This window comes from Pelobates fuscus, chromosome 7, assembly GCF_036172605.1.
Source record: "Pelobates fuscus isolate aPelFus1 chromosome 7, aPelFus1.pri, whole genome shotgun sequence".
NCBI classification, from domain to species: Eukaryota; Metazoa; Chordata; class Amphibia; order Anura; family Pelobatidae; genus Pelobates; species Pelobates fuscus.
This window is the reverse complement of record NC_086323.1, coordinates 151,995,460-152,016,365: the sequence shown is the minus strand read 5'-3', so window position 1 is coordinate 152,016,365 and position 20,906 is coordinate 151,995,460. Positions and strand designations below refer to the sequence as shown.

At 41.5% G+C, this 20,906-nt stretch overlaps 1 protein-coding gene across 1 annotated transcript in view; it reads left to right on the top strand.

The window, feature by feature from the left end:
• SLC25A26 (solute carrier family 25 member 26) overlaps positions 1 to 20,906 on the top strand; it is a 131,002-nt gene that overhangs the window by 4,292 nt on the left and 105,804 nt on the right. The window contains exons 2-3 of the mRNA XM_063427542.1: positions 9,254 to 9,410; positions 10,162 to 10,271. Of these exons, the coding sequence (XP_063283612.1) occupies positions 9,254 to 9,410; positions 10,162 to 10,271 (267 nt within the window). The remainder of the gene's footprint in view (positions 1 to 9,253; positions 9,411 to 10,161; positions 10,272 to 20,906) is intronic.

Here is a 20,906-nt window from a genome sequence, read left to right as displayed (position 1 = left end):
AACAGAGGGTTAAGTGTGCGCAATGGCTGCTGAAAATATGCTGGGAAGCAGGGGACGGTGTACAGTGGCTGCTGCAGACTGTCTTTGAATGCAGAGTGTTGTGTGTTCACTGGCTGCTGCATAATGTCTTGGAGTGCTGAAGATGGTCTTTGAAGTAGCTGCAGCAGAGCCTCTTGAGAAACAAAGGGTTATGTGCTTTTACAGGTGCAACTACAGAACCTGTAAAACATCATGAGAAGCAGCAATGTCTCTTCTGAGCTAAAGAAAAAAGTAACCAAGCTCATAACTTACACCAGGGGTAGTCAACCTTTTAATACCTACCGCCCACTTTTGTATCTTTGTTGATGGTAACATTTCCTTACCGCCCACCAGTGCCACAGTACCTAATTTTATAGCGCAAGTGCGTTTGTTTTTTTAAAAAGTGGTTTAAAAAAAAAAAAAAAAATGTATTAACATTAAATGTTTTTTCCTTTTTTTTCTATCTTCTATTCTTTTTTTTTTTTTCTATGTGTGTCTGTGAGGTGTGTGTGTGTGTGTGTGTGTGAGAAAGGTGCAGTATGTGTGAGTGCTGCTGGATGTGGGTGAGGGGTGCAGTGCGTGTGTGAGGGGGCAATGTGTGTGTGTGTGAAGGGGGCAGACAGTGTGAGGGGTGTAGTATGTGTGAAGCGTGCATAGGGCCTATGCTGTGAAAATATATCTTAATGTCTCCCCCTCCCTTCTTCTTACCTTTTACCAGGGAGGGGGGACATAATACTGCATGCCCTGGTGGTCCAGTGGTAGCATGTTCACTTTAGCCTGCAGCTCCTCTGGATGCATGCTGACTCTCCTGTCCTCCTGCGAGCACAGCACTGTAGTGGAGCATTTCCATGGTTTCCTGCTCATGGTAGGAACACAGCGCCTCCCAGGCCTTCCCTCCTTCTGCTGGAACGAAGTGCCAGTGGGCTGGTAAAAGAGGGAGATCTTTGATCTCCTCACCAGTCTGAGGGGGCTTACAGCAAGGCTGGCTCTGCATGGGCCAGCAAGGGAGATGAAAGGATCTCCTGTGCCGGCCTTGCTCCACGGCCATCGAGGCTCACTGGGTATTTTCTGCAGAACCCACCACCGCCTACCTGAAATCCCAAATCGCCCACTAGTGGGCGGTAGGGACCAGGTTGACTACCCCTGACTTATACCGTTTTTGCAAAAAAAAAAAAATCACTTAATCATTGTGTCATTAGAAATATACACTGATAGAATTGAGAAAAAGTTGTTACAAAATTATCAACTTAACCCCTTAAGGACATATGACATGTCTGACACGTCATGATTCCCTTTTATTCCAGAAGTTTGGTCCTTAAGGGGTTAAAGGGATAGATACTATAGTGCCAGGAATAAAAAACTGTATTCCTGACATTATAGCTCCCAATGCCTTCCCCTCCATCGCATCCCTCTGCCCAGGTGGATAAATGGTTAAAAACCCTTTATTTACTTACAGTGTCCGTATTGCACTTTTGCATCGGCGATAGGATGTCTATCGGCACTGGGTAGTGACTCCGCCTCCTCCTCCATTCCGCTACGAGTGGGCGCTAATGGGCATGTCCAGCAAATGCTGCACATGCATTATTATTATTAGTTATATAGCGCCATCAGATTCCGTAGCGCTGTACAATGGGTGGACTAACAGACATGTAATTGTAACCAGACAACTGGACGTACAGGAACAGAGGGGTGGAGGGCCCTGCTCCATGAGCTTACATTCTGAATCAATGCTTTCCTAACAGGAAAAAAATCTGACTCTGGATGTCCTCATGCAGAGCGCGCGGACGTCCAGCATCAGATAACAGACCAAAGGTCTGTTATGATGCAGGAAGCACCTCCAGTGGCTGTCTCCGAGACATTACATTGCAGCACTAAGTGCAATACGGACACTGTACCCCGACCACTTCAATAAGCTGGTTTGGGTGCCTATAGTGTCACTTTAAAAACAAACATGCTATATTTAGCCTAACATTTAATTGACTCACCCCTAATATGATGTCTTGAACTGCTTCTCTTTGGTGAGGCATGTGATGTTAGCTGGTACTGATGATGTTGCTACTTGCAACTGATTTTCCAGGTTTGCATTAGTCAGTCTGGAGCTCTCTGCAATGCTCACTACAGACAAGCTCACTGACACATGTTCACTGACACACACATGCTCACTACAGACAAGCTAAAACTATTGCATTTTTTAATTAACATTTTTCATTCACACTGAACCCTCCACACACACACACACACACACACACACAAATATGCTGACCCATAAACCAATGGACACAAACACAGACACACACAAAGTGACCCATACACTAACACATAGGTACATACAATGACCCATACACACATGCACTGACACTAACACACAGAATGACCCATATACACATGTACTAACACACATTGACACACACAAATTACAGATCCTCCCCCCAATGTCTTCATAGGCTGTCATTAGGTCTGCAGCTGGGATGAGGACTTTCAAGTCACTCTCCTGCATGCAATGATTGTTCAGTCAGCACCAGCTTCAGCAGTCCAGCAGGAAATTTTCCCCACCTGCCTTAAAGAAATGTCATAGTGCTTAGAGTGTACCCCACCCTGTCTCAAAGGAACACTTCAAGCACCATAACTACTTTAGGGGATATGGTGTCAGGAGTGCCCTGGTAAGACGTCATAATATTTTAGCACGGTTTGACAACTTACCTGGGTCTTGCTTTGCTACCTCTTTGCATCCACTACATCCTGTCTTCTCCAGCAGGAGAATCTTGTTTGCCTAATAGAGCAAAGACGCTCTCAGTCAATTATTGTGGTCCTGATATGCGCTAATTTCTCCTGCTGGGGGAGACTGAATGGGGCAAATGTGGCACTGGTGCCCAAAGGGACCCAGGTGAGTTGTTTGACGTTTTACCGTGAGATGGCACCAGGGCGCTACAGGCACCATAACCACAAATATTTTTTTGGTGCTCAGAATGTTCCTTTAAAGGGACACTGTAGGCCCTGTAACTGCTTAATGTCATTGAAGTGATTATAGTGTCTGGAGTCTGCTGTTGCTTTCCTTTCATTCACGTTAAACCATTTTTAATATTTTATTGCTGAATGAGAGTCCCCAGCAGCAGATCTCATCTGTGCTGCTTTAGCTAATGAATAAGCATTAGCCTGAGCAGTAATACGTGGCTGCGATTGGCTGAGAGAGCTGGTGTGAATTGGTATAATTAGAAGGAAGTGTGCAATTCCTGCCTTAGCCATAATTCTAGTAGAGGCTGGCATGTGGGCACTTGAAATGGTTGATCAATGAATGACTTTGCCAGTGGACTCCATGCGTTTTAATGGATGCAATAAGATGTAATGGTTGTAGTGCCTACTTTGTCTCTTTAATGAAATGAAATATATATATATATTGTCCCTATAACCTTGCAAATGAAAACTGTTGTTTTTGAGCACTGGGAGTGTTTACATTTTGCAATTATTTTAGCCTACTAGTGGATGGTTAGACAAAATACCACTCACTATTGACTTCGGACACAAATAGATTTACATTTTTTTGACATTTGACAATAGAATACAAAGTATATTAATGCAGGATGCTTTCTCACTGATGACTTTTTTTCCTAATTAGATTCTTTTAGCACTGGATTGGTGGTATATGGCAATTGCTTTGCATACACTGTGTCCTCAATGCTTCTCCAGGAGAAGCATCTGGCTAGGAAAAAAGAGGGTGTTTTTTAGCTGATGCTTTGTCTACTGACTAGGAAATATTTTTTCCCAGATCCCATGTACCCACTTTGGTATGATAATGGAATGTTCATTCTTCTTGACCTGTTTTATGATTGCCCTCCACAGCATTGATTGTTTAATCTTTCCCACGTTTGGGGTCGGGGATATCCAGTTTATTGTTCAGCTGACACTCAACCATAGCTTGCCTTGCACAGCAGGGTTTAGCTTTGGAGAGCTAATGAAAGCTCCTGCTTAGAAACGTCTGTTTGGCTGTCCTTAGTAGTGGTGCCTAGTGGACGCAATGTAAAGAGTTAAACCATTCTAAAACGGTTTGACTAATTACAATAGGGGGGTTTGCCAGCCACTCCTGGCACCATAACATGAAGTTGTTATGGTGGCAAAGTGTTCCTTTAAAGGAATTATTTGCCTAAACATGTTTCAATATATTAAATATTTTGTCCTAGTTCATTGTCGGCTGATGTTTTCAGCTAATGAATACCTTGCAAAATGGACAAAATTAGAGCGGTTTACTCCAAGCACCATGACCACTTCGGTGATTTGAAGTTCTCAAGGTACATGGAGTCTGTATGTGCAGCATTGACCTTTGCACATGCACAGATTAACTCCTTAGCTGTAACACCACCTCTGGCAACATCATTAGTCAGCCCAGAATAAAGTTCAACAAATTGAATTTTGTGCAAAACTGGTATCTAACGCCAGCACAGACAACCAATGGCATCACGCCACACTACCTCCCCATACTACTCATATCCTCTCCTCAACCTGACCGCCCTTTCCCTTTGAAGGAGGTATATTTTTCCTTTTTTTTTTTTTTGAGTGAGCAGACCACTTCCGAAAAGGTCACATTAGCCAAAACCTACCAATATTACCAATGTAGAAGTGGAACGTCTTCATTAGTAATATGGTCAGCGATGTGCTGGGCTACAGGGACCTGGGACCACTTGGTTTGTGTCAAACTGGTGAAATGGTTTTGAAACACACCAAGGACAACACTAGGGAGATATTGACACACAATAACTACAGTGCACTGTAGTGGTTGGGTGCTTGGTGTGTACTTTGTGTAACACAACAGATAGCAATTAACATTTTATAATTATATTATTTATAAAAAAAACAACAACTTATTTTGCAGTGCTGGGTTGAGATGGAGGAACAAGAAAACATGACAAATGAGTGAACACATTTTGATCTAAAATTAGAGAATTTAATCTCCCCACAATCAAATTGAAAATTCAATACTAAATACTTAAAAAAAAAATAAAAAAAATAGAAGTTTAGAAACAACTCCAAAATTTTGGTACAACTAAACCACTCTACTTAAGTGATGCTGTTATAAAGTGCTGTTTTTCCCCCAAACGTTTTATTCCATGTAACATGTTATTCATGCCAAAGATTTTGCAAACCTACGCTTGGCTCCGTTTTAGGAAAATCTGTGTTAATATATGAGAAAACACACTACTGTACTTTACATTTTCTTTAATTTAACCTATTGTTTTCATAAGTGTTACTGCCAATGAAATACAGCATTATGCTGTAAACGGTAACAGAGTATAAAGATAACCTTTCTTTCTACAAAGCCACATTTCCTAAGCTTCTCGTGACAGGCTCTCTTTAACAGATACCAGTTTAAAACAAACAAACATAAAAACGTGCATGCAAAAATAAAACCATGCAATATTATAAAGACCTAAATCTATCCAATGCATATATGTTGTGCTGGTGCCTGGAGTGTACCTTTAATGGCACTGCTATGAACCAGGAATTGTGATGTAACACCTACCCCTCACTCCTACCTCTGTCCTACCTCCCTTTTACAAGTTTAACCCTACTTTGGACAGTTTGCCAAGCAAAATTAATTTCCCACATGAAGCCATTAGATCGGATTCATTAACATGTAACCCATGCATCCGAGTGACATCTCTCGCTCCATTCTTAGATTTAACTGGCTTTAACCCCTTAAGGACACATGACATGTGTGGCATGTCATGATTCCCTTTTATTCCAGGAGTTTGGTCCTTAAGGGGTTAAAGTGTGAGCTGTAATTCCTAGAGAAATAATCACAGCAACTACAGCATATGCGATACGATTATTGTGACAGAGCAGGAGAACCACTTGTAGACGATTATTGGCATATATCTATATTTATTCATTGTATGCTTTACGTGGTGATATTCAGCAACTTCTGAACTTTCTTTTTTTCTGTTCCTCAATTTCTCAGTGTATTTTGCCTTTTTGTCTTCAAGAAGATCCTATGTCCAGGTAGACTGAGGTCAAGTGACTGACTTGTCCAGTCAAGAATATAGCACTGGCCCTGAAACCCTCCTTAATTGCATGAGCTGTATACGTTGGGTTTATTGTCCAGTTGTAAGATGAAATGTTTGCTGAAACGACTCATGTTTTTGTACACTTCAGAATTTATTCTGTGTCTGCTATCCCCTGTCACATCACCAGTAAAGACTAGAGAGCCTGTTCCAGCTGCAGGACTGCATGTCCAGGTTATAAATCTATCTCCACAATGTTGCACGTTGGAGGCTTTATGCGTTTTCAGTTCTTTTCTTTTCACTATGCTCTTCCTTTCACTGTGGTTCAGAGTAATCTTAATCGTATGAGTCTGTAAGATTCTTTCTTACAGACTCCAGGATTTTTCTTTTTATCTGGATATTAACACATTCATTTTTTTTTCCTATTCCTGAGGTTTACCAGTGGTTTGCATCTTGTGTTAAGCTCTCAGAAATTATCCTGGTGTCTTATTCCCTGTATGTTACTCTTTGACACTTATATGCTTACATCCTGGAGAGTATTCTTGATTTCTTAAACAGTTAGAAAGGGTATTCATACGATTGCCTGGGATAAGCATTATTCCTCAAGCATTGTACTTGACTGATTTCCAGTTACCAAAGGCAATAAACGATATTCATTATTGCCTTGGATGGTTACAGCCAGTCGAAGTGACATAAAAACATATGGGACAAGCTAAGTTACACGTATTGGCACAAATTCAAATTATGTGTCTGTAGGCTTTCTGCTGAAAATGTTTGCTTTCTACAAAAAGGACTTTTCTGTTTACTGCTTGCTCTTTGCTGATGCCATGCTTACAGAGATTGGTGACCTGATCGCTCATGCACTGTTTGGAGTTATACTGATGGTCCTTCTGTAGTTAAAGGGTCAATATAGTCAATGAGAGAACCTTAGCTTAATGAAATAGTTTTGGTGTACAGATTGTGACCCTGCAGTTTCACTGCTCAATTCTCTGCCATTTAGTTAAATCACTTTGTTTATACAGCTCTAGTTACACCCCCCTGCATGTGACTTGCACAGTCTTGCTAAACACTTCCTGTAAAGAGAGATCTAATATTTACATTTCCTTTATTGCTCAGTCTGCTTAATTTAGAATTTCTTATCTCCTGCTCTGTTAATAACTTTCTAGACCATGTAGGGGCCCACTGTGTGATTAAAATTCGGTTTACAGAGCAGCAGATTACAACTTCTAGTGAAACCTATTTTAGTGCAGGCTGTGTCTGTCAAGGAAGGTGTGACTAGGGCTACATGGACAAAAACAAACGTGATTTAAATAAAGTGTCCCTATGACTTAAAGGTATTCTCCAGTGCCAGTAAAAAAAGGTTTGTTTTCCTGGCACTGGAGAATACCTTTAAGTCATAGGGACACTTTATTTAAATCACGTTTGTTTTTGTCCATGTAGCCCTAGTCAGGGCCCCCCTCCCTCCAGTCCCCCATCCCATGTCGCTGATGGGGTTAAAACCCCTTCAGACACTTACCTGAATCCAGCACCGATGTCCCTTAGCGCTGGTTCAGGCTCCGCCCATGCTACTCTAATGCGCATGCAAGGCCATTGCCGTGCATGCACATTAGGTCTTCCCCGCCGGCAGACTTCGGTGGGGAAGACCTAATGTGTATGCGCAGTAATGGCCTTGCGCGTGCAATAGACCTCCCCATAGGAAAACTTTATTCAATTCCTATGGGGATTCCGGCGACGCTGGAGGTCCTCATGCATAGCGTGAGGACATCCAGCGTTGTTTAGACGACCAAAAGTCGTCTAAGAAGCCAGAAGTACCTCTAGGGGCTGTCTGGTAGACAGCCACTAGAGGAGGACTTAACCCTGCAAGGTAATTATTGCAGTTTAGAAAAATTGCAATAATTTCACTTGCATCGTTAAGGGTGATGGGAGTTGGCACCCATACCACTTCAATGGTCTGAAGTTTTTTGGGTGCCTACAGTGTCCCTTTAAGGTTATGCTTAGACATGTGCAAGTTTAAAGGGTAGGATAAAAACTGAAACCACCTCTCGCTTGCTAATCAGTTATGCAGAGAACGGTAATTGTTCTTACCATTGCTGGCGCACAGTGAGGAGTCAGAGTGCAGGCCGAGGGAACTCAGTGGCTGAGCTCAGTCATTTGTAAATGCTCAGATTGCAAAGGAGCACTTAAAGTTGTCAGCACCCTCACCAGATGCACACTGCATGCTCTCTGTCAACTGCTTTGTAATGAGGACACATGCTCCCCACCAGACCCAACCCTGCCTCTTGCCTGTGGCATTGGTAAACGAAAAAAAAAAATGCTTACCTAAAGCCCAGGAACTACTTTGGGTATAAGGCTTCGGGTGATTCTACACCGATGAACCCTGGACAGAGTTTTAAATCCAGGGGTTATTCCTGGGTCTGCCTAGTCACCTCAGTAAAAGGAGGCAGTAGAGCATCTACAATTCTGCTCCATGAAGAACCATTATTTTCTTTTTTTTTTCTTGTTTTTTCTTTCTTTCTTTCTTTCTTTCTTTAAACTTGATCAGTGGTTTAAGGACCCCTTGCTCTTAGTTTCACAAAGCAGAAGCTCTACCCCCCCCCCCCCCCCCTCTTTCAGCAGTCTGTGATTTACGTAACATCTGTTGATAGACTGAGATTTCATCTATTTGATGTGATCACCACAGGAATACTAATGAATATTTTCTAGATAAAAATCAATCCATGCAAAACTACCAAACAGGATTGAAGTGTAATTAAGTCATCGATTTATTGTTGCAGTGATAGGTGTCAGGGATCATGCAAATGTCCCTCTGAACAGTCACTTTTATCCCAAATAGTAAAAAAAAAAAAAAAAAAAGAGTACTTTATTACAATTCTAGTGCAATCTCCATACAAATATATACCTCTATCTATCCATTAAAATCCTTCTTCCCCATTGTATTGCTCAAAGTGCGTGATCTGGTTCTGTACATCGTTATGTTCATGAATGTGATCTTATATAAAAGTACTAATATAAAGTGTATGTTGATATACTAAGCCTTTCCTATTACTGCTAAAGATTACTATACTTGACAAAAACAAAAATGTCTAATTCTAAGCTTTCCTCTAAGTACCAGCTCCCTATGGTCTGTGCCACTCACAGGGGAGCTCCAGACCTCTCATCCTGTAAATCTATGTATGTCCATTGTGGAATGGAAGTCAGTTTGCTAATGTTTACCAATCATTGTTTAACCCATTGTTTTACAGGCTGGCGGCATAGCGGGTATGTGTGTTGACCTCATTTTATTTCCATTGGACACGGTCAAAACCAGACTGCAGAGTCCTCTTGGCTTTTACAAATCTGGAGGTTTTCGTGGTATCTATGCAGGAGTTCCTTCCACGGCTCTAGGATCATTTCCGAATGGTAATTAAGATTTATTTCTTGGTATGTTATGGTCTGGTTTTGTTATGAATATATTATTTTACAAGGTTACTCCAACCATGATGGACACTTTTAGAAGTGGCAATGGAGGTAGGAGTCTGGATGTGCTGCATCATAGTTTGAAATTTTACACATGACAGAATATTAATTCTGCGCAAAATCGACATCTATCATGAGTGTGCAAAGCGTACTGGCTACAGATTTAATAAGCTCTTCTTGCAGGCAGCCCGGGAAGGGTTTCTCTCCCCACCTCCCTGTACCAATGTACCAATGTACCAATAAATGTTTGTTATTTGTTTGTTTGTATTCCTTCCCTCTCTCCCGCTCCAAGTTTTCCTTAACAGCTCAGAGTGTGCGCATGTGCTCTGAGACTGTAAAAAAAAAAAAAAAAAGTCCAATCAAGTGCTTTGCTATGGAAAGCATTTGATTGACCATTTTACTACTGTGGTGACAGGGAGAGCAGAGCAGAGCTGGGAGCTTTATCCAGCGCTGGACTTTAGGTGACTTATAGCTTAGTTTTATAACGGTTATTTAGAGTTTCGGAGGTGCAAATGGAATGCCCAATAGGGTATTATGAGTTAAAAAAATATATATAAAAAGGGTTGGAGTTTGTTTGGAAAGGAAAATCTTGAGTCCATCTGCGTTTGATGACTGCAAAGTTGTTATTTCGTGATAACATTTTTTTCTTCCTGCTAAAAATAAAATAAAACCGCTGTGAATTATTTTGTTTCAGCGTCAGCATTCTTTGTCACTTATGAAACGGTGAAAAGCCTTTTACACACTGATCCATCTTCGTATTTGTCACCAGTGAAGCACATGGTTGCAGCCTCTTTGGGAGAAGTGGTAAGTGGGATATTTAAATCCATTAATTTACTCCCAACTAAGGGTCATGAATATACTTTTATTTTGTTCTCCACGAATAATAAATAAAAAATAAATTGTGCACACACTGCACAATAATATGGCTATACTCCTGAACACACAGTCCTTCAACTCCATTAATTAATTATATTCATAATTTAATTCCCATTTTCCAATCATTGCCTGGAATACGAGTCTATCAAATTTGTATTCATTCTGATATTAATATTAGTAAAATAACTACACACATACATTCCAACAGGCCATGTGAGAGTGTTTCAGAGCAAGATGTTTGTGATGCTGGCCACTACAGCTGCCGGTTTGCCAGTCCATGTGTGCCAGACTGACATGCCCCCATTTTTGGGCAACCCATGCTCTTTTTGCACAAGTCTATTCATTTTATGGTCATGCTCTTCCCTCATTGCTGTGCCCTGTCTGCATCTATGCTTGCTAATATTGGAAGGTATGTAAAGATCAATATTCCCATGTTGCTTTAATGCATTATACAGAAATGCAATGAAATGTATAAAAAGACCATTTAAAGGAACACTCCAAGCACCATAACCACTACAAGATGATGTAGTTGTTATCTTTCTAGAAGTGTCCTGGAACCTTCTATTGCAACTGATTTTTTAGTTTTAGTTCCCTTTAATAGTGGAAAAACAAACTGCATTTGCTACGTGACTGCAGTGAATTACACAGTGGAGACCATGTTGCCTGAGATCTATTTTATCTTCCTATAATACCAATAATACCAGACAATATAACATTGTGGTTCCATTACATAGTAAATAAAGTTTAGGTTTCACACACCTTACATTAAAAGCCGAGACCTACAATAGGGGCTTAAAGATAAGAGAAAACTGTGATCTGATTTGAAGTAATGTAATGTGTATTCCTGGCTGGCACTATGGTGTAAACAACACTATTTAGCCCCTTGCCCCCCTTAAATACAGAAGAAACTCAATTTTATTCTAACTTTATTCCAGCGCCCCTTTTAGTGATTATTTTACTGTAAGTCAAGGGTCACCATCCCACAGTTTTATATTAAAACATTTTTGTTGTGGTATCCACCCCCTGTAGATTGCACACTCTTCAGTTGAATTGATAAAGCAGAAACTTCAGTTTATTTTATTTTTTTTGGTCAATCTTTGTTTTACTGAGGTAAGTACAGAGAATAGAGCATATACAAAAAAAAATGCTCAATACCATCTTTTTAAAAAGGATAAGATTAGAACAACAGAGCATGCTGATGCTATATGAAAAACTACGCAGCTGGGGAGAATAGAAAGGGCTGATACTGCAGAAATGCATAGAAGGCAATATCTATACGCCCAGCAATACTATAAATTTTAGACATGCAAAATACAAAATTATATCCAGCTGATAATAAATTAAGAAAATAAGTGTAGGTGGGGTAAATACAAAGCAGCTTGTAAACTTTTAGTTTAGGTACACCAGTGGTTCCCAAACCAGTCCTCAAGATACTGCTACCAGTCCAGAATTTAGGGATTACCCAGTTGTGTGTCCTGGACTGGTAGGGGTACCTTGAGGTCTGGTTTGGGAACCACTGAGATACACAGCAAAATCGCCTAATAGGTACTCATACTAATCAGTAAATTATTCCATATGGCATAATAAATCAAATTAGATCACAGAGACAAAAAAAAGTATGTATAGTCAATGGGTGCCACCCAGCTTGCTTCAGGCCTCTGGGAGAATCGGTGTCAGTAAGGCCTGTTGAGGCTTTATATCAGTGGCGTCATCCTCTGTGGCCTTCTCTTGACTCATAAGGGTTCGTATGTCTTATCTGATAATACAGAGGTCAGCCTTGAAAAGAAAACTAATATCCTTTAGCAAAGACTTCATATCCTGTTTGCTAGCCAGTGTATTGGTATCTTTATCATATGAATGTAGTATAAGCCACCCTTGCAGGAAATGGCATCCAGCATATTGAGCAATGGTTCCTTATAGGAGGAAGAATTCACTTCATGGGTGGCCATCTTGGAACCACTTTGCAGCTCACTACTAAACAAGAAATAACCAATGTTGCGTGAACTGCATTGGCAACTTTTTCTTGGATCTTTTCCCCCATGGCAATAGAAGTAAGAGAAGACTGTTTGTGGGTTTTGTAACAGACAGAAAGGCTTCTAAAATGTAGGTATAGTGCATTCTCACATGGAGCTCTCTCAAAATGCACCTAGTTATGCAGGCTGTAGCTTCATACCTCCCCAGTTCGGAATTATTAAGTACATTTCTGTTGTATAGTGCCTGTATTATAAGGGGGCCGCTGAAAAAGTGGGTGCTGGAGACAGCCCCAGTTTTATAAAAGGGTTTGACTAAATCTCAGAAAGGACAAATAACCTCTGATTTGGTTACTGTAAGGACACTGTAGATACTATAACCATTTCATCTCATTGAATTTGTTAAAGTGCCTGGAGTCAACCGGTCCTGTCCCAAATCTTTTTCAAGCAGTTTAACACTAATTAGGTGTGCCTGATCGACCGTAGCTCAGATCCTACTGGAGGTATGGCCAAGGTAGAGATTATACATGACCAGCAATAGCCTGAACGTAGTCAGCAGCCACTCTCCGTAAATAACAACTGCCCATTGCAGTACAGATCTGCTGCTCAGGACTTTCGCTTAGCATTAAAAACTCTTTAACTCTGAGTGGATGGATAGTAACAGAGGACTTCAGACATTAGAACCACTTCAATGAGATGAAGCTGTTACAGTGCATACAGTGTACTTTTACGTTATTTGTAGAAATGTTATATTATTAAAAAAAGCTTTTAACTACCATATTCGAGAATGTATATTTGCTTGCGGTACTCTTTATAGCATACGTGCTGAAAAAAAATCAATGAGGGCTGATGACATTTTATTCTGTTTATTGCATGTCTTGTAAATTAAATATCTGTGCCGGTCCTGCAAAATTCGAGTAATTGAATTTCTCTATACTTCATCAAATTTTTATTGTTCATCAGTGTAATCCATTTCTTTTTCAAAGCTGGTTGTGAGATATGCATAGGTGTGTGATCTAGAGACGTGATAAGAGAAGGAATTTGTAGGAGAGCGAGATTAGAAGAGATGATCATGGTTTTTAAAACGATAATTGTGGGGGTAATAGTTGAGGGGTTTAGTTTAAAGCCTCTTCTGCCCACCACCAGGTAATTAAAAACAAAAATGTACTTACCTTTAGTGCCCTGGTGCATTGGTCTCACAGTAGATGACATTCCTCCACTGCCGATGTCATCATTACCGCATTCGCGGCAATTGACATTTTCCTCATGAAGATGTATTGACTGATTGCATCTCTTTGATGATCGTTCTATGTCTAAATGCAGAGTGTGAGGTCACTGAACCTCAACCCTCCCAAGATTGCAGGACCACAACCACAAAGCACCTCTAGTAGCTGTCTGAGTAACAGACACTAGAGATGGCATTAGGCATCAATGTAATCGTTGCCTTTTCTCAAAAAAGTCAGTCTTTACGATCAGGGACATTCTTTTTGACCCAGAACCACTGCATTTAAAGGATTCTAAAGTGTTAGGAATACAAAGTTGTATTCTTAGCCAACCGATGTGACCACCTTAGTTTTTAGGCTGTTTCCTAGTACTTACCCTTTAAATAGATTAATTCTGGATCCAAAAAAATAAATAAAAGCCAATAAAATAATAGCCAATCTCTATGGTGAGAACTTGATTAAAAATGTAATGACCGATCAATAAAATGTGTAATTACAACTTTTCTACCTTATGTTTGCAATTTGGTATACAGTAAAATCAATGAAATCAGATTTGATATAAAATGAGACTGAGGAGAGCCTCATTTGTGCTGTCTATATTAGGCAGTTTACCGCGGTGAATCTTCTAGTCCCAGCCTCAATTATCTCACAGCTGGGTTTCATCACTGCTAAGAGAAAATAGATAAATAGCAGGAAAAAAAAGCGAGTCTGTTATTAGAGAAGAGGTGCTACACGCCATATCAGTTCTGTGCCTTGGGATGGTGCAGTATGAATTTGTTCTGCGATTAAAAAGCTTTCATGTAATTGGCGATTTCATTGTTGCTCATGTTACAGAAATGAGTCGAACGCCCTGTATGTTTCTAATGCTTACATTATAATTGTTTTGAAGGATTATAGAAATCCTCTATTTGATTCTCTTTCCTTTGTTCTGCTCTTGTTTTTTAATTTTAAAGAGACATCACACTGCTTTGTGACCGCACCCTACTTTTGTGTATCGTAATATTACGTATTTTGTAATATTATACATTTATGTTTATCAAAGTATGGGTGAAAATATCTCAGCCAATCCGTAAGCTCTTGTATCACAATGAGTTTAGTTGGAGTGAGTGCACATAATAATAAAATCCTTTTAAAAATATTAAATAGGTTGCTGTTGAGCAATACATCCTTGACTCTGCATTTACATTAAAGGAACACTATAGGGCAAGCATGTCAAACTCAAAGGCTAACACGGTGTCACGGTAATATACCCCAACACGCAGGAATAGTACAGATAGTCAGGAGACAAGAAACCAGGGGTCGTCTTACCGGACCTTAGAATGGCCGGACTTGACGAGAATAAGCAAGACAGAGTCTAGAACAAGCCGAGGTCAAGGGAACAGAGAGACAGCGTAACGTAGAACAAGCCGAGGACTGGTACACAGAGGACAAAACAGCGGATAAGCAAGCAAGGATAAAGAGAGAGCGGAGTCAGGAACAAAGCCAAGGTCAAGCACCAAAAAACCAACTGAACGATACAAGCACTAAAGGGAAACTGGACAGAAACCACGATAGGGCAAGGAGCAAGGGAAACAGGTGAGTATAAATACCCTAAGGTTCACTTTGATTGGCCCCTGTCATATCCACGCCCCCAAAACGTGAGTGTATGGGGAATGTGGCCTGACAGGGGCCAATGGGAGACTGATTCTAATTTAGTCTCCCACTGTCCCTTTAAGAGCGCGCCCGAGACGCGCGGCGCGCTCTTAGTGTCGGGCGGGACACGTGACCGCTTCTCGCGGTCACTGCCCGCCTGACTGATCATATCGTAGGCTGAGCCGCGCGCGGCTCGTGCAGGAGCAGGACCGCGCGCGGCGAGAAGAGAGGACCCCGGCCGGCCCCTGGAGAGGGTAAGTACCGCTACACACGGGCCAAGTAAACACTGTTTAAGTTTAAAAAAAAAAAAGAAAAAAAAAAAATCAGTTTTCATAGAAACGAAGGTTAATTTAAAAAAGTTGCCTAACTGATACTGGACGTCATCACGCTTGTAGGGCTTCAAAGTAAACAAAAGAGCGAATTGATTTTAACCCTTTAGTGACTGCCAAAAAACGGCCGCTAACGACTGCTGACGTACCCTGTACGTCCACGGCCAAAATGAGCACTGGATGCGATAGTGAGCGCTTCCAGCCGCTCTAACCAGTGGCGTACACACGACCCATGAGGCCCCGGTGTGAAAATTGATCCGTGGGCCCCCCCTCCACGCTTACTCTGCGCGGGCCGGAACACATTGCGGCGGGCACCTGGTCGCAGACCCCGGTATGTACGCCACTGGCTCTAACTGTATTACACGATGCCTCGACAACGAGGCATCATGGAATACCCCCACCTCACTGCCGGGCACCCGAGAGATCGCTCCCCCCAGAGCGATCACTTCCGGGTTGCCGCACGTGACGCCCGACTGTGTGGTGCAGAGCATCGGAATCCTTCAGGGAGGCTTCCGATGCTCTGCCTGTACTGAGTACCTCGAGGGGTCGAGGCACTCGGTAAATGTTAAAAAAATAAATAAAAAAAATACATATGAAATAAAGAAAATTAGGGGGCGGGGCCTGACCGCTGAACGAAGCAGACGCATGTCGCTGCTGCTCCCATAGCTAACCTGACCTAAAGCCGATTTTTGGCAAGCAGAGGCCGCGATCAGACTCACAGTGGAACCCAATCGATAGAGGAGACCGAGACCTGCGAGTAGACACCACATATGTGGATTTTGAAACCGGATCAGTGCTCCCTGATGTTGCGGCCTACAAGCATGGCGGCGGTGGGGGAGACGGCCGCTCTCCCGCCATCCGCAAGTACAGCAAGGCAGAGTTTGAGCTCCCGTTCCCCCCCCTATGGACCGGCGGGGGTTATCCCGGTCCCTGCCAAGCTGATACACACAGCCCATCGGACTGCAGCTGCCCACTCAAGCCTGGGCTCTGGATGCTCCAGAACCGGCAATATGGCGGACGTAGCCCAACTCACGAGACCAGCGCCCACGAACCCGCAGCCCACAAGCCTGGACCTGGCATTTCAGCAATTCTGGGACAGGTGGGAGCAACTCCTCACAAGACCTTCCCTATTACACGAAGGCCCGTCAGGGGAAACAGGGAAGCAGAGGAAGAGCGGGCCTACTCTGGGCACTACACACCCTCCTACCCCAGCAACAGCCTACCGCTCCTACCGCCAAGGCACACCTTATAGCAAGAAGAGACCAAGCACAGGGCGCTGCAGCAAACGACTACACCCGCCAACAGGCAAACTCAGACCAGCTATGCCTGCACCCAAGTACAAGTGGACCTCAACCAAGCCGCTAACCTCACAACGGACAAGCATCCCCCTGCTAAAGCAGCTGTCTCCACCCCTGCCTAGCACCATGCGGACTCAACTTACCGGTCAGGTACCAACATGGCGGCGAACCAAAATGCCCAAGCGACTCCGACGAGAGGGGGTAATGGCCCGGGCGAGAAGCCACCGCAGACGCTCATGGCAGCAGAGAACCGCCCTCCAGCCACTGATCCAGCGGAGACCTGCTAGCAACCTGCACCAGCAACAACCTCTGGGGACCTTCCAAACCCAACCCTACAGTGCACAGGCCCACATAGAGAGGACAGCCCGCAGATACAAGGAGCCAGTTACCACCGACGCATTGAGCCGAAGAGACATGCTGGACGACTCCCGCAACCCTGCAAAGAGGTCTGGACTGAGCCTGACACCTAAGGGCATAGGCTGAGCAGGACGGGTACAAGGGGACACTGTGTATAGTATTACCCTGCTCGACACTTGTACTTATCTGTCTCCCAACCCACCCAAACCCACTAATACTTACTTGCCTATTACAACATATAGATCCCAGCCTTGTGTTTAGCACGTTAAGCTGTAGCGTCTCATCACATGTTGAATGTGTATGTACAACCTGCTATTCTCATAGCCCATAAGCTTCCCCTTGTTACTAAGTAGGGAAACAGGAAAATACTTTCGACTTAGATGCCACCCACCTGCACCCAGTAGGCTAACAATGGTATGGTTTAACATTTAAAATGCGGTGCGTATTTTCAGTGTAGACTACCTCACATCGAAGTTTTAGACTAGATAGCAAACAAATCCAAGCATGTGTAACTAGCCTGTTATACTATAGAATGTTCATCGTGCAGCTATTATGAAGCCACATACTCGTTATGTTTTGATACTCAATCATAGATCAGCCTGTTAGATGTTTTGCCATTAATTTTGTTTCTCTCTTTTGTAAACGTTTCACTACTACCGTACGCACTGTGTTATCTACAGAATCACTCAGCATTACTATTAATATAAAAATTGTGCCTGTATTTCATTTGTCCCGCATGCTCAGCGAGGAAAATGTATGAGGACTGCTCTCGGGGCACCTCAGACCTGCTTGTAAACTTTATGCGCACTACAAAAATAAAGAATTTAAAATAAAGAAAATTAACCCCCTACCCGCCCTCCCTTCCCATGTACTTACCGATCGCTGCCGTTCCCCTGCTGGCGATCGGTCTTTTTCTAAGGGGGACTGTCTCGGCCCCCAGATGCCATGTCACTGCTCTTAGATGTAAATAACTCCCCCACCTCTTCAAATAGACACAAGATCATAAAGTAGCACTAAAATCATTATTCCAAAGAAATAATTGAAGGAGGCCCAACTCTTGGCCTCCCTGAAAGTGACTATCAGCACTTTTGAAGGATACTCTGGACCAAAAGATAATTTATTTGGAAGAGTTCAAATTTATGCTACGTATTAAATGAACATTAGTCACAATTTATTGCCTTCATTCACAAGAATGTTCATAAACCACCAGGTCACCCTATTATCTTGAGCAATGGCTCTTTGACTCAGAGGCTGTATATTGAATATATTCAATATACAGCCAGTGCGATCAAATAGTTTTCACAAATTACATGCACCTCTACATCCTGTCTAGCTAGTATGGATGTGGTGACCCTCTTCAATAATATACCAACCATCTCTGAATTACATAAAATTCTTCCTACGACAAGCTAAACAATACTCACCTGAACTTTGTGAATTTGTTCTTTTACTCTTGTACCGTAATTTGTATTAGGATATAATTATTTTCTGTTGAAAACTAGGGAACATGCTGTGCTCGTAGTTCTGCTAATCGTTTCTTCTCTTTGAGGGATATTCTCTCTCTTTACTGTTCCCCACATTTTGTTACTCTGGGACAATAACCAACAAACTTTTCTTGACTGTGTTGAACAACTTAACCAGAATAACATTGGTCAAAAACTGATCAGTGTTATTGATGCTAAGGAACTTGTATATGGATCTAGTAATAACATTGGTGAAAGTCTTACGCTCTCAACCAAGCTGTTCCGCAAAATGTGGGGAACAGTAAAGACAGAGAATATCCCTCAAAGAGAAGAAACGATTAGCAGAACTACGAGCACAGCTTGTTCCCATAGCTGTGCCTCTAGTTTTCAACAGAAAATAATGATATCCTAATACAAATTCCAAGAGTAAAATAAAAAATTCACAAAGTTCAGGTGAGCATAAAACTGCTATAAACATTTTTTAAACTGGGTTAGTTTTCAACCTCATCCCTTAACAAGTAGTATCCCATACAGCCAGTAGTTAAGAGCAATAATGAACTGTACAAATATTTACATACAGGAGGCTAACAACTCGAGAACTATGTTTATCCGGAAAGGGCCTCCTAAAAGACTCCTAAAAGGGACATTTAATAGAGTTCAGCAAGTACAAAACTAGATGTCCTCTTAGGCTGTAAGATCTACTGATGAAGATAATCAGGTACGCTGTATCGCCACTTTTGACACCGGCTGGTCTGCTGTCAAACAAAATATACAAAAGTATTGGCCTATTTTGTCGTCTGATCTCCTTATCGGAAATTGAATCACTAATCTGTCGGATATTATGGTGCACAGCCACCTTGCTCCCATTCCACCTCAAGTAAGTTGGTTAGTGCCACCCATGGGAGTTTACAGATGTGGCAACTGTAAGGCCTACCTGTTTATTTTTCCATCCAAACAAGCTACTGGCATAGTCAACAAAATAATTTGTAATATTCGATCATTCATAATTTGTTCCACCACTTTCATCATCTACATAGTTACCTATTTGTGCGGTCTCCAATACGTGGGGAAAAACATATAAACATTTTTGAAGATGCATCTTACAACACGTCAATTCAATTAAGATAACTCCAGACACTCCAATCTCACAACATGTACGTGAATTCCACAATGGTGATCTCATACATACATTTTTAAGTTTTAAAGAGAATAAAGTTGTCTCTATGAAAGGAATACCAAAACAGAAATTTCCTACAAAGAGAGGCAAGATATATTTATGGATCGAAAATGTTATTTCTTTTAGCACTTAACTAGGAATTCAATTACACGTCATTAATTTAGTATATCCAGCTCAATTTATATATAGTGGTTTACCAGTAGGGTATTTCTAGGATTTATCTATTTTACTGTATTTTCATGTAAATATTATTAATCCGTTTGTACACCATGTGTATGTGTTTTCATTATTATTCATAATTTATTATATTTCATTTTCCTTCTTTTTGCTTGGCCTCCTCAACCAGCTTTACCTCTTTATGTTATATCTATTAGGTTAGTCTCTTTTATGGCCTATTAGTAACCGGAATGACGATTTACTTAACATTAGATATCTGATCAGGACTGATATTTCCGATAACTGCTCTCATTTTGCAGCAAATTGGGGAAGCTCTCATGAGCTTCAGATTAATTTTAAACATCTATTAATTTCCAGGGATGCTCTATTGATTTTCTGTGTCGGAAAACATTTTTTTCAATGGCGCATGAAACTAACGGATTTGTTTACATGTTTACCCATGTGGCATTGTGAATATGGATTAAACCATTTTTAAACTAAGTCCATCTGCAAATCACTACTAATTTAATTAATTATTTAGATCGGTAAATTATGTTACTTATAATATATAGGCTATTTTAGTTCACCACATAGTGGATAACGCTCCTCCAGACAATTTGGAGTGAATAGTGACAATTATGAGCCTCGAGTGAATGTTACATATCGCTCTGCCCCCTTGGGGATTCCATTAGTTAATTATATAGACATCTGCCCAGGATTGCCCACAAAAGGAATGTAGACATCACTGTTTGAGGGCGATCATATCTATGACTGTTTGCATTCTTTCGGTGATGGTATTGGTGTCATACCCAGATATTGTGTCTTGCTTACAGTACTCTGTCCTAATAAATTTGTTTTACTATCTACATAGAAGGAGGCACATCATTATTGAGAATCATTCAGCGGATATTCTGCTTTATGGTAAACATGCCAATCGTTCATTGCCATGACAATGGTC